Source organism: Camponotus floridanus, unplaced genomic scaffold, assembly GCF_003227725.1.
Source record: "Camponotus floridanus strain SB8 unplaced genomic scaffold, Cflo_v7.5 scaffold31, whole genome shotgun sequence".
NCBI classification, from domain to species: Eukaryota; Metazoa; Arthropoda; class Insecta; order Hymenoptera; family Formicidae; genus Camponotus; species Camponotus floridanus.
Window position 1 is genome coordinate 394959 of NW_020229448.1, and position 20387 is coordinate 415345.

At 30.8% G+C, this 20387-nt stretch overlaps 2 protein-coding genes across 6 annotated transcripts in view; one reads left to right on the forward strand and one right to left on the reverse strand.

The window, feature by feature from the left end:
* The window catches only part of LOC105252378 (phosphoinositide 3-kinase adapter protein 1), a 41485-nt gene that overhangs the window by 16697 nt on the left and 4401 nt on the right, over positions 1-20387 (reverse strand). The window contains exons 1-6 of one of the 4 annotated variants that reach the window (XM_025410362.1): positions 9459-9990; positions 8797-8927; positions 5449-5502; positions 3737-4145; positions 3367-3561; positions 2922-3199 (exon numbers count right to left, since the gene is read on the reverse strand). In XM_025410362.1, the coding sequence (XP_025266147.1) occupies positions 2922-3199; positions 3367-3561; positions 3737-4145; positions 5449-5458 (892 nt within the window). In that variant the 5' untranslated portion in view covers positions 5459-5502; positions 8797-8927; positions 9459-9990. Of the gene's footprint in view, positions 1-2921; positions 3200-3366; positions 3562-3736; positions 4146-5448; positions 5503-8796; positions 8928-9458; positions 9991-20387 lie in introns of those variants that run through there. The other 3 variants (XM_020027871.2, XM_020027872.2, XM_011259726.3) reach the window with 3 other exon arrangements.
* On the forward strand, positions 11933-17720 carry LOC105252377 (J domain-containing protein). 2 transcript variants are annotated; one of them, XM_011259723.3, is made up of 5 exons: positions 11933-12254; positions 13149-13361; positions 15464-15565; positions 15681-15797; positions 16293-17720. In XM_011259723.3, exons 2-5 carry the CDS (start codon positions 13278-13280, stop codon positions 16515-16517), a joined length of 528 nt encoding a protein of 175 aa, XP_011258025.1. In that variant the 5' UTR covers positions 11933-12254; positions 13149-13277; the 3' UTR covers positions 16518-17720. The 2 variants fall into 2 exon arrangements, with proteins under 2 accessions (XP_011258025.1, XP_011258024.1); XM_011259722.2 differs by having other exon boundaries at positions 11934-12072.

A 20387-nucleotide genomic window follows, 5' to 3' on the forward strand; every position in this document is an offset into this window, starting at 1 on the left:
TTGAAATTTTTTAATTGCAAAGAAAATTATATAATTATTCTGCTTTCCTTCAGACGAAAAGAGAGAATTCACGGCATTGGATCTTTTCTCCAGATGGGAATAGAGAATTTACGATATAGGAAAGCGTATTCTTTCGATGAGGCCATAAGATGTACACCAGTATAACCGTCTGTGACCTCGTGTCAACATATGGACGGATATTTCCGTTTCGTGTCAGCAACGACACGCTATGCAACGCTTGCAACGGAAGACGCGTGAAAACACAGACGTCCAAAAACGAATCTAAACTTTAGAAATACATTCGATTATCTATCTTTTACATCTTCTCTAAATAAACGGGTTTCTAGGGAAATAGATTATTTTCAAATCATTTTTTTCAGCATATTCCAATGGAAATAATTCTTTATTATTTTTCTTGCGCAAAGATTTTAATTTTTCATATTATCAAAAAACAGATTAAAAGTTATATTTGATTTACAATTTAATGAGTGGACATTATATCTCGACAGGATATGTTGATTTGACCCAATTATTCAGTCAATTAATTGGGACAACCGACATAATTGTTTATCATGAGATAAATAGACTATTGTCTTATCTATTTATGTATATTTTATTGCCGGCAATGTAAATGGAATTGCTACTTTTGCCTGTTGCATGAATATCTAGAATTCATTTCCGGCTGTAATTAAAGAACGGCCGGATGTTGGCCGAGGTCACATTTTCGCTGTTAAAAGTATGTGTGTTACAACCTCACTTGCTTCACTTTCTTAATTAAGAACTCGCTTGATACTTTACACATGTATGAGGTATTATCATATCTTACACTGTTTGTTTTTATTTATTAATGTTTTCTTATACACAAATAATATTAATCAAAATGTTAATTCTTATTATTTTAGCAGTTACCATAAATTATACGATGTTTTAATATACCGTTATTTTTTTAAATATTTATACGACTTAAAAAAAAGATTTATATTATAATAATACGTTTAATATAGAGTAATTTTACGCTTTACGCCTTTACGATTTTATGTAGTATATTAATATTTAGTATTTCATAGATACAAACTTTATGTAAATATAAGCTTATTTTATTTTTAAATTTGGAAGAAATTAAATTTGGTAGGAATTTAAATAAATAATAAAAAGATTCTTATTTAAGAGATTTATAAATAATTTACTCGTTCACGATTTTTTACAAATTTTAATATTATTAACGTTTACACATTTTTATTAAGCAAAAATTGATTTTATATACACGTATATCAGAGGATCTTTCGTTGTCCATGTAACTGCTCACGTAACATCGTAAATTTCAAAGTTTTATGGCCATATGTATGTGTATGCGAACCGACACAATTGGAAAACGACGAAATCGCTCGCCGAATACTAAAAGTTGTGAACTTCCGGAGTGGACCTCATCCGACCTACGTGCGCGTTTCTCTGCTAGTCCCTGATTTTATCTGTTATCACAAGATTGTCGGATATTTTTTATAGATATATTGTTCAAATTAAAAATGTGAATTTTATAAACAATTGTGCGCGAGTTGAATAATTAATAAAATCATTATAATCGTATTTTAAAAATATTTATTTTTAAAAATTCTTAAATACGATTTAATAATTAATAACACTATTGTTATTGTTGATAATATATTTCCTTGTTTATAGATTTTTTAATCTAATCCTACTGTCAAGATTTATAAAAATACATTTATAACGAGGGAAAAGGATGTATACCATTTTTTATGACAGAGAATATTCTCTTTTAGAATTTTTAATTTTAATTTTTATCTTCTATGAAAATTTTAGAAACCAATTTTCCAAAAACACAATAGAGAGATCATCTTTAACATTTTTTATTACATGTAATTGATTTCTTTAATCAATTTTAATTTTTCAAGTATTTTATTTTTTTTAAGCATACTTTTAAGTATAATGAATGAAAGAATAATTTTCATACTATTTTTCATACTATTTCATACTATTTTTTTATTAATAGGAGCGATTTAGTTTTAATTTTGTCGAATATACTTAATTTTAAATAAAAATTACAATTGATTAATGAAAGAAACTTGTATGTAATAAAAAATTTTATACTTTTCTCTTATGTATAGAGTGAATAGTGCTTTAACAATTAGTTCTTTTCATATAGAAATCGCCCAATAAAAATACAATCATCATTGTAATACCGCCTGAAGGCCAGAATGACCCGAACTTATCTTCTAAATAGAAATTGGCTAACAAATCGATGCATTAAAATGATCAAAATTGTCTCGCAATGCTTCTACTTTTATAACATGCAGGCGTGATTTGTGCTTCATGCGGGCATGCGACAGACGTGGGAATGGGAAAACTCTTCACTCGCACAAGTGCACTCTCTTCTCGCGTAGAAATAATAATCATTGTCCGCGACGAATAAAAGAATTTATGCGACTCAATGACTTTCTTAATAACTTTTTGCTATTGCAAAAATTAAATGTGGGTAAAAGAAATATTTTTTTATAATTTTTAATTAAATATGTCCGATATCCGAATATATAAGATTGTTGATTAAAAAATCCAAATTTTAATATGGCATATTATTATGATTCGAAATGAAAATAGATATCTTGTAAACAAAATGAGACGTGAGAATGCGATTTTGAATTTGTTTAGATTAATCTAACTTCTAAACTTTTAAATTAAATCTATATTAAAATTCGAATTGATTTGCAATTTGATTTCATAATTAATTCGATAACTCGTGAGCAATCGTTTATAATCGTGACGTTGAAATATTATTTGAATAATTGAGAGCACACATATACACACACACACACACATTTAGAATATGTATTCCGTTAATGATGTAATTAATCTATTTACAAACGTTTAATTAAAATCAATAAGAAAATCGTTATGTTGATACTTACCTTTATTAAATGAGCTCTTATGTTTTTTCCGTCTTACTCTGTTGCAATGCGGTTGTTTGCCTTCATTGCACGATGCACTATCAATATCATCGACCGATATTGGGGCTGCCGATACCATATCTACTTCTAACAAATTCCTGCAGCCTCCTATTTGTTGTCGTCCAGAAGTTGTAGTAGATGTGCCTGCTTCCTTTTCGAGAAAAGTGCCTATCGAGTGTCTCCTCCGACAGGCGGTTGTTGAACCAGTCGCAGGAAAAGTGGACGGAAGATTGTAATACCTGGGAAAGAATTTTCCACAATTTATTTCACAAACACAGATTATCTTTGATAATCAAAAATATATAATAAATATAATTTGATGTTTAATTAAAATACATACATAATTTGCAATTGATAAAGAATGATGTTTTTTTGAATAGATAAAGTAATAATTTTTTTTATTAACCTGGCATCGTCGACACCAAGGAAGACCTCTGCGGAATCGTCATCGTCGTTGCTGTTATCGTCGTTGCCATTATTCTTAGAATTGCCGGTTAGGCCACAATAAACCATATCATTGGATAGAAGCTCGCTAGCAGATTTCAAGACCCTTCTGCCTCGACCAGGGCGATGTCGATCTCTCTCGGAATGCGAATGCGATCTGCATCGACAATACATTTTCATTATTTATACCGTGTCTGATTTGACTCTTGCAGTTCGGTACTTTTTGCGAAAGAATTGCAATGACGCAATTAAATAAATAAATAAAATTGAGTTTTTCAATTATACATCAATATCGTCAAAGGACCATGTCTTGATCAAGGAGCGACATTTACCTATGGGGCAAATACGGCGATGGCGGTGCAACATCGGACGGTCTCGGATCTCCCTTGAGGAACTTCTGAGTCCTCTCGTGATCCGCGTTCGCGCTCACAGATCTAAAGAGATTCCGGAAGCTTCTCCTCTTGCCGGGATGAACCGCGCCATTTCGCGACAGCATCGGGACTCGCTCCTCCGTCGGTGTCGACATGCCCGACACATTGCCGCGATTTTCGTGATGCATGCTGGACGTGGATTCCGAGACGACGATGCCACTCTGAGAGGAAGCCGCACCCATCTTATTGCAGGCTTTCCGGCGAAAAAAGGCGGACAAGCCGCTACTGTGACTTCTGGGCGACGTCGGGGATGTCGTCGTCCTCGTCGACGACGATGTCTCGCCCGATAGCGAGAAGTACGACGGATTATCTGTAAACATGCGGATCGGACAGATCCAGGTCACACAAGCTTCACTTACTGATTCGCAATTCTCTTCTCTGCGCGTGTACGGCTCTTCGCGAAAAATTATTAAGCCGCACGTCCCTAATTTTCATACGGTTTCGCTACGATGAATACTAATTCGAAGCGAATACTGCGCGAATCCTCATAAAATATGTCCTTCACTAATAATTCACTATTAATTCATTATCAACTCCATAATTAACGTAACAGTTGCATACAGTTGATATTAATTAAGAAGGTTGCTCGATCTCACTCTTGTCACATTTAAATAATAATAAAAGGGAAGAGAATGAACTGGTTAATCTGATTAGTCACTCTTGTCTCGTCGAATCGCCAGATTCGATCATCAGATTTTTTGCGATTGTAAGAAATAAAGATTTATTTAGATCTTAGATGCTGTCCGCGTATTTTTTTTTTTATTTCAAAGAGAAGAAAGAGTTCTTTTAATCTTGATTAAATGCCGTTTAACGCGACGTTGCTCTTATCATCTGTCACAGTTATCGCGATTATTCGAGTCCGCGTTATAGCCACGACAAGACTAATAGAGGGTCTACCTGTGACTGTGGGAGCTGAATTACATTCATGGAACACCATGAACGAGCCTTACTACGATTACCATTGGATTCGGCCATGGTGGGGGGATACACCGAACCGGACGTTGCATTGTTCCCCCACACCCGGTGAGCTGGCAGGAATACGTAGTAGCTGCACCGGAAATATACCACCTCGATTTGCAATATTCGCGCGCCCTTACTACCCGAGGAAGGGCCTTAATCGGATAAATGTTTATATAATTTATATTTATATAAAATTTTATTCTTATTATTTGCATTATTATTTGTTATTATTCCTTTGGAATTTCTCGATACTTAAGATCGTTCATTGATGTTATGTCAGCAAATTATTTTTCTTTGTACGTATAAATTAAGTTACTCGACTATTATATTTTAAATAGAAATATTTCTATAAATAATTTATTTTTCATTTATTATTAAAATTGTGTATTATATCTGATAAAAAAAAATAAAAGAATACTCGAATTTCTTATGTTACATTGTGAATTTAAATCTGACTGTAAATTATGCGCTTGCGATTTTGTCCAATAAATGTTGCGGATAAGCTACTGTTTGTCTGCGAATAAAAATGAAAGATGTGAAAGATACATGATTATGCGTAAACTCGCGTGACTCGCGTACTGAACGTTTCATCGTTAAAATTTGTATGCAATCTCTACAATCTTTGCCGCAATTGGAAAAAATAAAACACTCACCGACTGCCATGACAATCTTCTATGCAGAAATGATTAGCTGGATACTGTAAATACCTGCAATACAAAATAAATTCATGTTATTTACATACATATGTAAATATTTAAAAAAAATCAAAAAAGAAGAAAATAAAATTATTAAATATTTTTTTGTAAAATTACTTGATAAATAACTCACAATTATAAATAACTCAATGACTTGAAACGATATTTTATGTTTATTTATTTATTATTTTAATTTTTGTTTTATAAAGTCATCACTCAGAATTGATTAGGAGGATATCAATTATTTATTATTTAATTTAATTTAATTTAATTTAATTAACTAAGAAATCGATTCTATTGAAAGTGTTCCATATAACATCTGCAAGCTTTTTCTGAACAAACAAGCTTTTGAATTGCGTTGCCTTTCAATATAAATCATTTTCTTTTTCGCGTATTTTTGACTCGCTCGTGATATACTGAAAATCCATATTGAAATTTCAATGTCAGAGAGTTATCACGCCCTTTCTCTTTTGATTCAGAAAATCATACGCGGGAAAATCTACGAATGTCTGTCGGTGTTTTCATTCATCGCTGAAAATACGCGCGAATATTATATTTAGCATGGTGAGAGACACACATCGTCTCTCACGACCCGTTTACATTTACACGTAGAAGGGGGTGGAGAACGGAGAAATGGGGGTCGAGAGCGAATGCGACTCATTCACGTGTTATGCACGCGACATTATCACGTTGTTCCCTGCATGTCTCATCCGCTGTTATGGACAATGATACCTATCACGTTATTTTATACGAGGAAATATTTCCTTTACAAGTAGGTTTGTTCCCATCCGTAAGCAAACCATAATAATAAACGTCGTTATATTTTGTAAATATTTGAATCTACTTTCCCATGTAAAATAATTCTGATTGAAAAGAATTCCATGTTTATGTATAAAACATATTTATTTATTCTCCAATCTCTTTATTATAAAATTTGTAATAAGTTTTTCATATTTTCAACTTACATGCAAAGAAGAATAAATTATATGATTAATTAATTATTGACACAAATTATATAATTGATTATATAATTAATATCTTTAATTTTGAAAAATTTAATTAATTAATTTGAAATTTAATTTGTGTTATTTTTCTATTATTAACAGATTATTACTAATCATAAAACAGAGCATTTTTACACAAAAAGCTGCAATATAATTTTTCTTAAGTTATATGTACATTAGGTTTATATGATAATTATTTTCCTTCAACCCACGTGGCTGTGATTGATGAAATTAACCGGGAATATATGTGTTTCCTCGAATTTAGTTCAGTGAATACGCGACTCCGCGACAATTTTCTGCTCTCATAGTTGCTGCAACGATGGCGGTTACTATTTTCGTACAACTGAGGGAGAAGCAGAACATGCCTGGTAGAGGTAGAGATAAATAAAAAGGAGAAAGAGAAAGAAAGAGGGATAGGATAGAGAGGGAAAAAGGGTGATCGTACTCATGAAAAGTTGAGTGTTTTCATCTCTTTCACTCAAATATAGAACGACTAATAAAAATAATAATTTTATGCAACATAATTTTACATATTATTTATATAATATGTAAAATTATATAAATTTACATAATTTTATATAATATATATTTTTAATTTGTTATAATTTTAAAAAATGCGACCAATTTTTTAAATTCTTAGGAAGAGAACAATAATACAATATACTATAAATTAATAAAAAATGTAAAGTTACAAAAATTATCAATTCAAAATATTGATTTTGTCTTTCAAACTGTTTTAGTAAAAATAATTGAAAGAAACATAATACTAATAATAAATTCAATGCAGAATAAAGTTATCGCACATAAATTTAACATAACTAACTGAAACAATATAAGATAATTAATATTACGAATTATTATCATACATCGTTGTTTGTGTATTTAATAGTAATAATAATAACACGTAGTATTAATTATCCCACTGTTTTAATTACTTATGTTATTATAAATTTGTGAGAACCATTATGATGCATCAATGCGCACTAGTTTATCCAACCGATTTCGCTATAAATGAAAACGTTTGCTAAATGATTGACGATGTATAGTATATCTTATAAATGAGAGATTTATTACGGGCAACTATATATTTCATTTTGAAAATTTCCTACGAAGTATTTTGCGCAGGGGCTGTGAAATTCTGCAGATTTAAAGCCGAACGATGTTCGTTCGATTTGCAAAATAGTTCTTAAAAATGCTAAAAATACAGCATATTTTGCACAAGCTCGTATCGTATCGCGTTCATAGCTGAACGCGGTTTCTCGAACAAATCACGCACATTCGTGGCTATTAATAGAGGCCTGTTCCTGTGACCGTCGCGGAGGACTGCGTCGCGCCGCGCCGCATCGCGCCCTGCAACTGCACCTGCACCGAGGTACGGTCCGATAAAAAGAAGCTTGTATCCGGTGGTGCACGTGCCCCTGTAAGCGCGCACATGTGCGGCACACGCTATATCCAGAATGTAACGCGTTGTTCGAGACCGCATAAAGACGCGCTTTTAGTTCAAGTATAATTGAGATGTTTTTCCCTGTGGAAGAACGACTCTGATCCTCACGTGTTTTCTTTTCTTCCCTTTTTGTTACGCTTTTGACTTACGCGTTTTGTACATTCTTATTGTTATTTTCCAAATTTTCAAGTATCTCGATGATTCTTCAAAGACAAGATAAGTTAATTCGATAGAGAATATTTATAGTGACTTATTTATACACTTTGTGTCTAGAAAAGAATAATATATAGAGAGCCAAGGAAGAGATTTTTATATATCAAACCTAACTCGTGTATTTTTTATTTGTAGATACGCTTTGTGCACTTTTAATTCTTATACACAGCAATTAAAAGTTGTTTTTTTTCCTTAATTTTATTTTATATTAAATATAAAAAATGCATTTTTTTAAATTTTACAAAGAAAGCTAAGTTTAAACAGAAAGACATTCTAACATTAAACAGATCAATCTAAAATATAATTGTTTCTAACATGCATTCTCGTAGTTGATGTTAAATAATAAGTTTTTTTTAGCACAAACTGTGTGGACGGATGACTTTGATTGTCTTATTAAAAATACATTACATGCAGACTATTTAATTGTTAATAGGATACTCGATCAAATTATTTTTTCTCTCCATTAGTATTCTAAATGTATTTATTGTTGAAACATAAAGTAAAAATTTTGGTATATATATGAGAAATGAGGTGTGAAATAAACATTTTTCTATGATAAACAATAAATTTACATATCAGAAAGTACTAATATGCAAATGCAAATTTTTTAATTAATTGTTTATTTTATATGACCTGCAAACTTACCTTTCACTATCTCGTTGTTAATATTGCTTGCATTAGCTGGTTTTATGCTCTTTTTACAATTTGCTTGAAATCTTCTAAATTAAGAACTCGAAAGAAGAGAAGTTTGAACAACAAGCCACATTGTTTCAACACTATAAAATAAATGATGAATATTATAGGCACTATAAAATAAATGATAAATATTTTTTCATTATTTGTAAAAAATTATCAATTGTCATTTTTACTTTTTCTTTTTTCTCTTCTTCTAAATTGTACGTGAACTGTAATCTTAAAATTCACACAGCTCATCTATATCATTTTATAATCTTTAATCACTTTAAATATTTTTATATTTAAATATTTAGGATTTCAATTTCCAATGATTATTTATATCCAAATTCAGTGTAAATAAATTACAGATTACTAGTCTTATTTGATTATGATGAACAGTATTGTATTCAATAATGTGATTTAGTCATCAAGATGATCGATGATTGCTTTAAAATTTCTTCAAATGCCTTTTTTGCAAAATGACGTACGATTGATATAAGAAAATAATTTAAATAAATTTTTTCCATTCATTTCAATCATAACATTGTGAATATTTTATCAGATATATTCACATTTGCTTGACATAACATAATTGTCGATTCATGTAACCAGTGATTGACAATCAATCACACCTGATCATTCCAACCTTAATGTCATCGCACTTGATCAGGAAACAAATATTATAATTGCAGCTTTCTCTTCCTTTTCGTGCTTCATACACTCTATAGTCATTTCTGTTGTATCCATCTCGCGAAAAGAAGCTCACTAAGGGAAGAAATTGCGTAGGTTTTCCCGTAGCTTTTCAGTCAACGTTTAAGTCAATGTTGAGATTGCGCGAACTTCGTCAGGGTCATCCTCGGTCAGGGATTATACACGAGTACGGCGCAACACTTCATGAAGCACTGACAAGCCAGACCTGGAGGGAGCCTCATCGGCGGCGCTACCATATGATCGCTTCTATGCTCTCCTTCTCTTCTCTACTGCCACCACCCACGTATCTGGCAGTCGCACGAAGAAACGCCCATGTATGCTTCGTAACGAAATGTTATTTCGGGATAGACAAGGACGGCTAAGTGTTGGGACGTCGAAGGACGACTCGTTACGATAAAGAAAAGTGGGCTCATGTGCGTTTCTCTTGACCCTAGATTTTTTCTCTCGCGTTTGAATATGAAGATTTGTCTCATTCGACATACATAATTTACGTGTCATATAGGATACGTGGAAAATTAAGAAAATTTTATTTAAAAATTAACTTGCGAAAAATTGGCAAAATGAATGATTGATGGTTAAGATGGTAGAGAAAAAGATTCATGTGCATTTTTCGATAGATTTCATAACATTTGTTCTAAAAAAATTACCAGCGAAAAATATAAATATTTTTATGATTTCTTGTAGATCCAAAATATATATATATATATATATATATATAGTGAATATTTAGTAATCTCTGTTCAAGTAATGCCACGCGTGCATGCTGCGTGTCTGTCACGCATATGCGTGCGGAAACGGAGCGGAGCATGTGTTTCCTGCCGGTGAGCACACGTATCTTTTCGAGCGGTGAAAGGGTTCGACCCTTTCGACACGTGTCTCGTAAAATTTTTCGAGTGATTAGCGTACCATGACAGTCAGTGATTGCTTCTTTATTTTGATCGCAACGAAAGAAATAAAACGTGTACTATAAAGTGGATGCGCGGATTTATTCAAATTAATGAGAACAAATCGTTAGCAAGATTTTAATCCTAATGCAATGTCAATCTATCAAGGGTATTATCGAGGAATCTTGTAACGAAATAAATAAAATATTTTCTTTTTTAATCAATGACATACTATCTTTAATTAACAACATTTTCCGCAATTTTATTTTGAATTTTTTTATCCTATTTATTGCGGAAATTGAAAAATTGTAAATAATAGAAAATGTTAAAAATATTTTCTCGAATTGAATGGTTTTATTTAGAGGAATATTTACAAGTCATATAGAGAAACAGGCTTCCTAGTGTAGGTACGGTAGATGTCTGACATGTGTCTGACATTTTAAAACGACTATATGTCTTTTCGACAGATTGTTAAAACCTACCGAAGTTGATATTTTTTTTCTTTATATAACCTGCTAGCAGTGCATTGAATTTTTAGGACACAGTTGTTTCTGAGAATTTAAATCAAAGTATTCACACATAGCGTATATATCTCTTTATATAAATTTTTGATAAAAATACGTATCATATTAATTAAAACTGTTTATTATAAATTTATACAAATATGTAAATATGTAAATTTTATAAAAAATGTCAATTTATATATGATAAAAATATATATTTAAATAACATATTGAAGAGCTAACGTTATAAAATTATTTATTAACATTTAAAAAAGTATTTATAATTATTTACTAACATTATAAAAATATTTTATATTGATTTTTATAATTTATATGAAATAAAATCACAATATATTGTATTATGACTTAAATATGATGCACATATGTTTTTTAATGTAATATTTATTATTTTTTATTCCTTATTTGTGATCCGTAAAATTGCTCAACTCTGTTATTTGTGTCATCGCCTGTAGACAATATGGTGTGCAAGAGAGTTAAAACAGTGGCATCAACAGTTGTAAACGAAAGTGCCGGTGATCAGTATCTGCCGTCCCCTCATAGAAGCAAGAAGAATACATAATTGATTCATACATTCATTCACGTTCTCTCTTGTTTGTCTTTTCTCGTAATTCTTTAAAAGATTTGAATTTCTAATCAAGTCTCTGTCTCGTTTTACCTCGCATGACAAATAATCTTTATTATTTTGGCATTTTTTAAGTAACGACAAAAATCAAATGACAAAAATGCGGGAGAAAGAGAGAGATGAATAAATATTAAAAAAATAGTATTAAAAAAATTAAAATTTCAACTCGATTTTTCTCTCTCTCTTTTCTTTTTATTTTTTAACAAGGAAATGAAATGTCTCATCACTAACTCATCTATGATTAATAAAATTTTTGAAAAATACCAATAAACGAAGAACTCTTGCTCGGTCGGTAAGGTTCGAGATAAAAGAGATCCAAGGTTCTTTAATCGTGAGTGAAAGCCGCGAGACTCTGGAATCTCGCGTTAGCGAGACGTAGATGCGTTGAGCTCAATATCACTTAGTGCTCTTTACGATACGTACGACTGCGTGTTCTAAAAAGAAACGCTGTGTAACTTTGCGAGAGAACTGTCAGATACATACGCGGGATTAAATCTTTGTTCTTGTAAGTGCTTTTCCCATATGCGACTTTTCGAGAGAAAAAAGTGATTTCACAACCCGTTGTGATCTTGAAAACAATTTTAAAGCGTTAAAAGTCTTACAATGATAACGACGCACGTTCCACGTTATATAAGAGAACGACTCTGCATCGTTGTATTACTGAGATCATTCGTTGACGAAATAATCGTGAGTTTGTGCTAAATTTTGCCTAATATTTATTAGTTTTAAATAATTGTGCATAGACGAATCTAATTTTTTATATAGTTTTGAATAGCTTTATCTAATATAAAATAAATAAGATAAATTATTCTTATTAATTTTTTTCTTATATTATACATTAATTTTATTATATTCTAGACAAACTAAATTCTTTCCAAATTTCCTTTACTGATATCATTCTACTGATATCACTATCACTTTGGCAATACAATAGTAATCTATATTTGCGATAATCGATGAACTTTTAACTCATTATTAATTATGCACTTGAAGAATGAAAAATGTGCATTATCAAGTCATTTCTTCAAGTTTTAAAAAAATGAGACGTAAACAACATATGATTGTACGTATAATGTATTCAAATGTATATTAAAAAAAAATTTTATTTCTTCTCTCTCTTTCTCTCTCTTATAAAATCTCTTAATTACTATAGAAACGACTAGGAGAGAGAGTTCTCGTTTCAAATTCAATTTCAAACAAAATTTTCGGTCTAAGGAATCGAAATGAATTTGAAAAAAACTGTAAATTATATAAAGATTCTAGAAATATGTGTGCATATATATATATATATATATATATATATATATATATATATATATAAAACCCCTTTACACGTACTCGATGAAGCACACAAGGGGCGCAAGAGGGTATAAGCCGCAAGTCGCAACTGCGCAACGATGGAGAACTGCGCGTTTTGCGAAAGGGGGTGCGGGCTCAGGATTGCGAGTACGCAGTCGCGCGGGATTCCCCGGGAATCGGGTCTTTCCGGGTCTGCGACACGGTTTTCCCTTTACTCGGCTCACTTTGGTGCCTGTCGTAGGCAGCGACGTTGTCACTCACAGATTCGCTTGCTCGCAACAGGTGACGGATCTCGATCGACTCGGTTAGGAGCGACAGAAGTTTGCTAGTCGAGAACAGCGGCTACGATTTTCGCGGGCAATACATTCGGAAGGGAGCGTGCTAAGGGTTGCGAAAGAGGAGAGTCGCGAAATGAGTGTCGAGGACGCCATCAATTACTCGCCCAGCGAGGAGGAGGACTATTACGCGCTGTTATCCTGCGACGAGTCTTCCACGGTAAGACATGAAACGCAGCGGTGTATTTATCGCGTTTCGCGAGTTGAAATCTGAATTCCCATTGTAGATTAATTATTGAATGTAATATAATATTTGAGTCTTTTTGCGCTCACATTTGATGCACTTATTATATTAAAAGAAGCGAGATCAGAGACAATCATTTTCAAGATCGAGTAAGAATGTGAAATTAAATTTTGTGAAAGTTGGAAATATATTTTTTTATTTTTCAAAGGATCTTTATGTTGAAATAAATTTAGAATTATAGAATCTTTGTTTTTTTCCTCTGACTTATCTTGCGAAAAATATTCGTTCTTAAACTATTTGTATTGCATCTCTAATGGATTTCTTTTTTAGATAATTAAATATTTTTGTTTCTATGTTTTTTTATAATGTCTTTCTTTTGATAAGTCATAAAGATTAATGTAGATAATTAATATAGAATAAAAATAGAAGCAAGAAAAATATTTATCTTAAGTGATATTTATCTTGAAAAATATTTATCTTAAGTGATATTTATCTTTATCATGAATTATATTATTATTTTAGAAGAATATAGTATATCACATAGATGCTCGACTATGAAATTTTTGTGTTTCAAATATTTGTAAAATATTTAGAAAATGAATGTATCACGAAAATTATAATTACAAAGTGAAAGTTGAATACAAAGTTAAATACTTTATTTATCAAAGTCAATATTGGATAAATGTAATAGATTATATACATATAATAATAACAGATACAATAAAATAACAAAATGTTTTATATTTAAAGAAATATTACTTGATAATCTTTTGTCTAAAACAACTCAATTTGGATTAATTTTGGATTAATAAATATTCTATTCATTAATAAATTTATAAATTATAATTTCAAAAATATTTTCTTATCATTATTGTACAATTAGGCAAATTAATTTTGTCATTATTAATTTAAATTTCAATTTTCACTATAATATTTCATTGTTTGTTATACTATAGCATTATTAATTAATCAAGTTAATATAGTCAAAACATATAAAATTCATAAACGATCATAATCTATGTGAAAAATGTAATTGTTTCGATATGTTTTCAATATGTTTTAATCGTAACCTTTATTAATATACATGTACAAAACTAATTTTCTGCATTGACATAATTTAATTAAACGTCGAGTTGCTTCCATAATAATTAGATCCTAGGGGGAAAGTGCAATTTAAACTCTTAATTAATTGAATACTCGATCAACACAATTAGGTGTAGTCTCATCTGTTCCTAGTTTACGATACGCTGAATTCGTGAATTAAGCAACAATATTTCTGTTGAAACATTTTCCATCGTGCGTGAAATTGTACTGATTCATTGAGACTTCTTATGCAATATAATAAGATGTCAACGAGACATATAAGAAAATTTTTGTTTTTGTTACATTATCAATATAATTCATGCATATTAAAATATAATTACACTGAATTGAATTAAAAAAAATATTTAATTGCTCTCATTATTTTTTATTAGTACATAATGTACTAATAAACTTTAACAATTTTAACGGAGCACAATGGTCGAAAAGGTCGTTTATCTCTCAATTCTCTAATTTATATTTTATTAAAGTTATCTCCGCTAACTTTTTGATAAAAATTTCGATCTCAGTCGATAAATTATGTCAGCGTGTTCATGACATCTCGTTTCCGTCGGCGAATGATACTACGAACGTAATCTTGCGGCGGATAGCCGAGATATTTAAATATAATACACGTCACAAGTAAAATATTATAGAAATATTACAGAAAAAGAAAAATAATTAAATTAAAAATTACTAAATGTATTATGGTCTTTGCTTTCCTTTTTTTCTTTATGTCTGTAAGAAAGTTTCACATCTATTTAGAATACGTTATTCTAAAAGATTATCTCATTTCAAGAATTAAATTGTGATCGATGTTCTGTTTTAATTAAATAAATATTTTATATTTTTCTAATTTAATATTTTATATTTATAACACATATTTTTTAAATTGAAAGCAATCAAATAATATTATTGCAGTGTACAATTAGATTAATTCCTGTTCGCATCCTATTGAATCATGTCGTAGACAATTTCTGTTCAATTTTAAAAATTAGATCGAGCAGATTACGGCGGAGTATAAGGTATTAGCTCTTCAATATCATCCGGATAAGAACGACGGTGACAAAGAGGCCGAAAAAAAATTTCAACAATTAAAGGTGCGTCTTTTACAAATAGAAAAAAGTCGATCAATTTTATTGATTTGTAATTGAAATAAATTATTCGTGTTTAAGTATTAAATAGATGCCCTGATATATGATGTTTATATTCTAGTATGCGAAAGAGATTTTATGTGATCCTGAGAAAAGGAGCAATTATGATAAATGGCGGAACAGTGGTATCAAGATTAGTTACAAGCAATGGGTCGGCATGAAGGAACATGTGCAGCAGGTGAGATGTAATAATTTTGCAATTATTGTACATTTTGGACAATATACTTTAGTTCATTACATTAAACAATGTTACGTAGTTTATTAGAATAAATCAAATTTTTTTGCATGTAGGTAGTTGCACACGATCGAGAGCATCTGAATGAGATATTTGTAAATTTATAAACTTAAATAATTATTATAAAATTTCCTTTCGCTGAAAGTACAAGATATTTAATTAAATTTGATTATTTATTAATGAAAATTATTTATGACTTATTTAAGAGACTTCAGAAAAAAGTTTAAAATCAAACTAAGAATTTAAAGTCAACATTTAAGATGCTTTTTTTAATACAGCGTATTAACCCTTTGGATTTATAATTAATTTTGCATAGATTTATGTCAATGAAAAACATCCTATAATTATAATAAAAGACCACAAACATTAATTTCACATTATGTCCTATTTCTATATTATGTCTCATTATTAATCTTGCGAATTTTTCTTTGTTCACAGACTATGCATTGGAGCACACCAAAGACAAAGGACAGAATGCTACCGGATACGACTGGAGAGACAGGTGGTTCACCGGCTCACCTCAGAGGTCATCCCACAAATGTTCATAGAAGGGCTTCCGAGGGTGGAGCCACGAATCTCTATTATCGTTCGGGTCATGGAGTTCCATTCGACTATCAGGAGCCCAACGAGGTCGTCAGTAAGTTTCGCAATTATGAGATTTAAAAGAGATCCCGAACTTGATTCTCATCGGTACCGACTTTATTACCGGATGTCCTTATAAAAACAAGAAAATGTTGTGCACTAGATAAATATATCTACCTGTATGCAAGTGTATAGGGCGTTGGTTAGATTACGTTAGCATACATGTATCAATACATACGCAAGATAATTGTACGAAAGAAATATGCGGGATGAATATTTCATCCTTCGCTTATCGAGTGATTATTAGTATTTTTTTAATCTTGTTTATTTGACAGACATTTCAATTAAAAACGTAACGTTATCGTTGGATTTTCTTTGGAAAATAATCAAAATGCTCGCGTACACAATTATCTAATCAAATTCTGTACAAATAAACAGCGTCTGTGTTTTCTATTTTCAATCTTGGATATGTATTTCGGGCAACTTGTTTCTTCGTTGTTCAGGATGCATGCCAATTTGATCCAACAAACGACTCTGTACACCAGTACGTGCTCGCGTAATCGCGCGTATACGTATGTGTCGCCTTCAGATTTATATTTTGTTATACTATACTAAGCACGATGGGAGAGGAAAGGGTCGAGGAACGCTAAAGGACGTTTAATATTATTTAAGCTCTCCTTCTAAAATTTCTCTTGAATAACGTCCAACTGGACCAGTTGTGCATATTATATCCGAAAAATCGAGTCTCTCGATCGCGCATTCCATATATGTTTCTTGATCTTACAAGATGTTTAGCGACAAAAGTTAAACGATGTAGTATCGACGGGGGCTGTATAGTTATCTGTGATTCCGCGAGTGAATTTTCCACTAGAGATTAACTGGTCGTTTCAACCATATAAACACTTTAGAATGAAATACTCAAGTGTCTGTTCAATGGAACTGTCGAGTTTGCGTGTATATTATAGACAAGGATAGTATTTTCGTTATTAGATAAAATCTGTATTTTGAGCATTAATCAAGTATAAATACTTTTATTTGAAAAATCATGGAATTGACCGTAATTTCATACAGAACACGAGCAATTTGCAACGATAGATACGTATGTTTTCTAAAAAAAATTAAATTTATACGTACATATCTACATCGATACGTGATGGAATTGAAAAATAATTGAATCAAGATTTCGGAAGAACGTTGAAACGCTGAATTTACTAAATATGATGTTTTAATAAAAATACGTAAATGTATATTCCTAAAACTCTGTCTTTAAAATCTAAAATATAAAGAAAAATAATACTAAAAATTAATACTTTATATTACATTTAAATGAAATGTAATAACTATATATTAGTATATATATTTTGTTTAATAAGTGTTATGGATTCATGTCAAGTTGTCCTCAATTTTCAACATTCTTCTGAAAATTGAATTTGATTACCCCATCGCTCTACGACATTTATAAATTTAATACCCGTCATGAAACATTGAAGTGCTTAAGTATTTCTTTCTACAATGGAACAAATCGACGATGGCGCACTTGTACCTGTGTCCGATGTCAAACGCAAAATACATCGTTCTTTCCCGACGACAATCGCGACAGCACTTCTCTATTTTATTTTGTTAAATTACGATTAGCATAGGCCATATTTTACTTTTCCTAAAATTTTGAAATTATAGATTTAAATCGATACAATTTCGATAAATGATTTTTGGATGCTATAAGAGTCTAAAAGAATGTATCTTACATTGTTTGAAATAAATAAATAGAGATGAATAAAAATAGTAGATGAATAGTTATTTTCATGCGCGTAATGTTTGTAGCATTGAGATTTAAATTTGCCGAATTTATATCGAGTTTTATTAGTTAGAAAAACCGATAAGACTTTCGATGAATTATCACGAAAAAATTACATTGCATTTTGTATATTTGGGTCTTTTCAATCGATGCAGCAGTCGAGAAAATTTGTCGTCGGTGAATTGATTGCGTTTGACATATAATTGAAAATGCCTATTTATAATCAGTAATTAATAACAATTTAGCGTTAATTAATCCTGAATGTGTCGATGTGTATAATCTTACAATAAACGGTAAGCGTTGTCCAGGACAGCTTGTCCTTCCCTTAAATACATTAAGGCGGTGTCATTAATGCCTTCTGATTTTGACATTTCCGAATCGAACGCATGGTATCGAAACATTTGTGCGACAGAATTGTATTTGAGTTTTTAAATGTTTAGCATATGTAAAAAAATAAAAATACATAAGGTAACGATAAATAATAGGGATTATTTCATATGTATATAAATTAAAAAAAATATATATATATATGAATAAATAACAATACAATTTTTCACGAATAATTTTAAATGCATTTGATTCGGTTATGGCTAAAGGAAATTGGAAAATATTAATGACATTAAATGTATTGTATGTTTTGCCTGGATTAGTGTCGGTCTCTCTTTTCTCTCTTGCAAAAAGGGAGTATGATCTTTCTTATCCCTCAAAAGGTCCAAAACATATCACGACAGGTCCATTTCGTTTTCCCGTTTTGTTTCCGATTTTCAATGAAGGAACCAAACAAAATTACGTCTTATCTATGCAAAGTAAGACAGCGGGATAGTAATTGAGGTCATTGGGTAAATCGAGAATTCATCTTGCGCTTACACAGGCGCAGTACATGGCTAGCAAACGGCCAGTAAATACCAATGGAGACAGGCAAAATCAATACTATCAACAATGAACATCTAATGACATTTTCGTATTTTAATTTTAGACCATCAGATCAATTCTTTTTTTATGATAGGATGAATCTCTGTCGACAGAAAGAACATGTATACAATGTACATGGAACAGTGATTATATAATATTTTTATAGGTCTCGCATAAGAGCAAAAATGCAATGAAAAATTAAATGTGTGATAAAATTAAATAATTGAAGAATCGGTTATCTTCCAAGGGTCTCAATTTCCCTGTTTGATTCTAAATGTTATTGAATTTGTATTAAGAATAATAAATTAAAGATCCGTCGCAGTTTTTGCACTAAAATATAATTTATCAAAAATACTCAAAGCCAATAAGAAAATCCTATCAAGTTGTTATTCGCTTACCTCATCAACTATCGAAATGCTTTATTAATCGAGTGTTTCCGAAAGAAGCATTTCTAGAATTAAAAATTAGGAAAATGTAAAGTAGAAGGTAGATAAATAAAAGTATTCGAAAAATAACAAGAAGAACAAGAGAAATAAAAAGAATAACAAAGAAAAGACTTAAGAGTTGTAATGGAGGTGTGACGTCTCTTTTAAGATGTTGAAATCTCGGAAGCGTTCGCTTTCTTTTTCTATTACTCCTTACTTTTTTTAAATCCTTTGAGAAAGCTAAGTAAATATTTGTTGCTGTTCGACTTGTCTCCCTATCGGCTCTGTGTATGCTCGATATTAGTGTGCAGTCAATCAAATTAGTCGAACATGTAAGCGTTCGTTCGCGCTTCGTGGGATTCACCGCGCGATCGATTCTTCTCTAGACCTCCGAGATGATAGACACACACAACTAAATTAAATGACATATCTTAGATAAGAATCGCATCTAACAAATATACCACAAAAGCTGATAAAAAAATATATATTTCTTAAATTTCAATTAATCTCAAGCAAAGAAACAGTCTCTCAGCTTTTCTAATCTTAATTTTTTCAAAAATAAAGAAAATGTTATAGTTTCGATTTATTTTTCATTTTGTATATGAAATATATAAATTAACAGTTATTACGATATTTTATGATAATAGTTAATTGTGTAATACAAAAATTTATATATTTTTAATGCGAATTTTTCATAATTGTAATTTATATTTTTCACATTTCTACGTATTTTACACGATGTTTGTCGAAAAATTCTTTCGCGAGAATTTATATTAGAAATTTTTTTTTATTAAAAAACTAATCAGATAAAAATTGGTC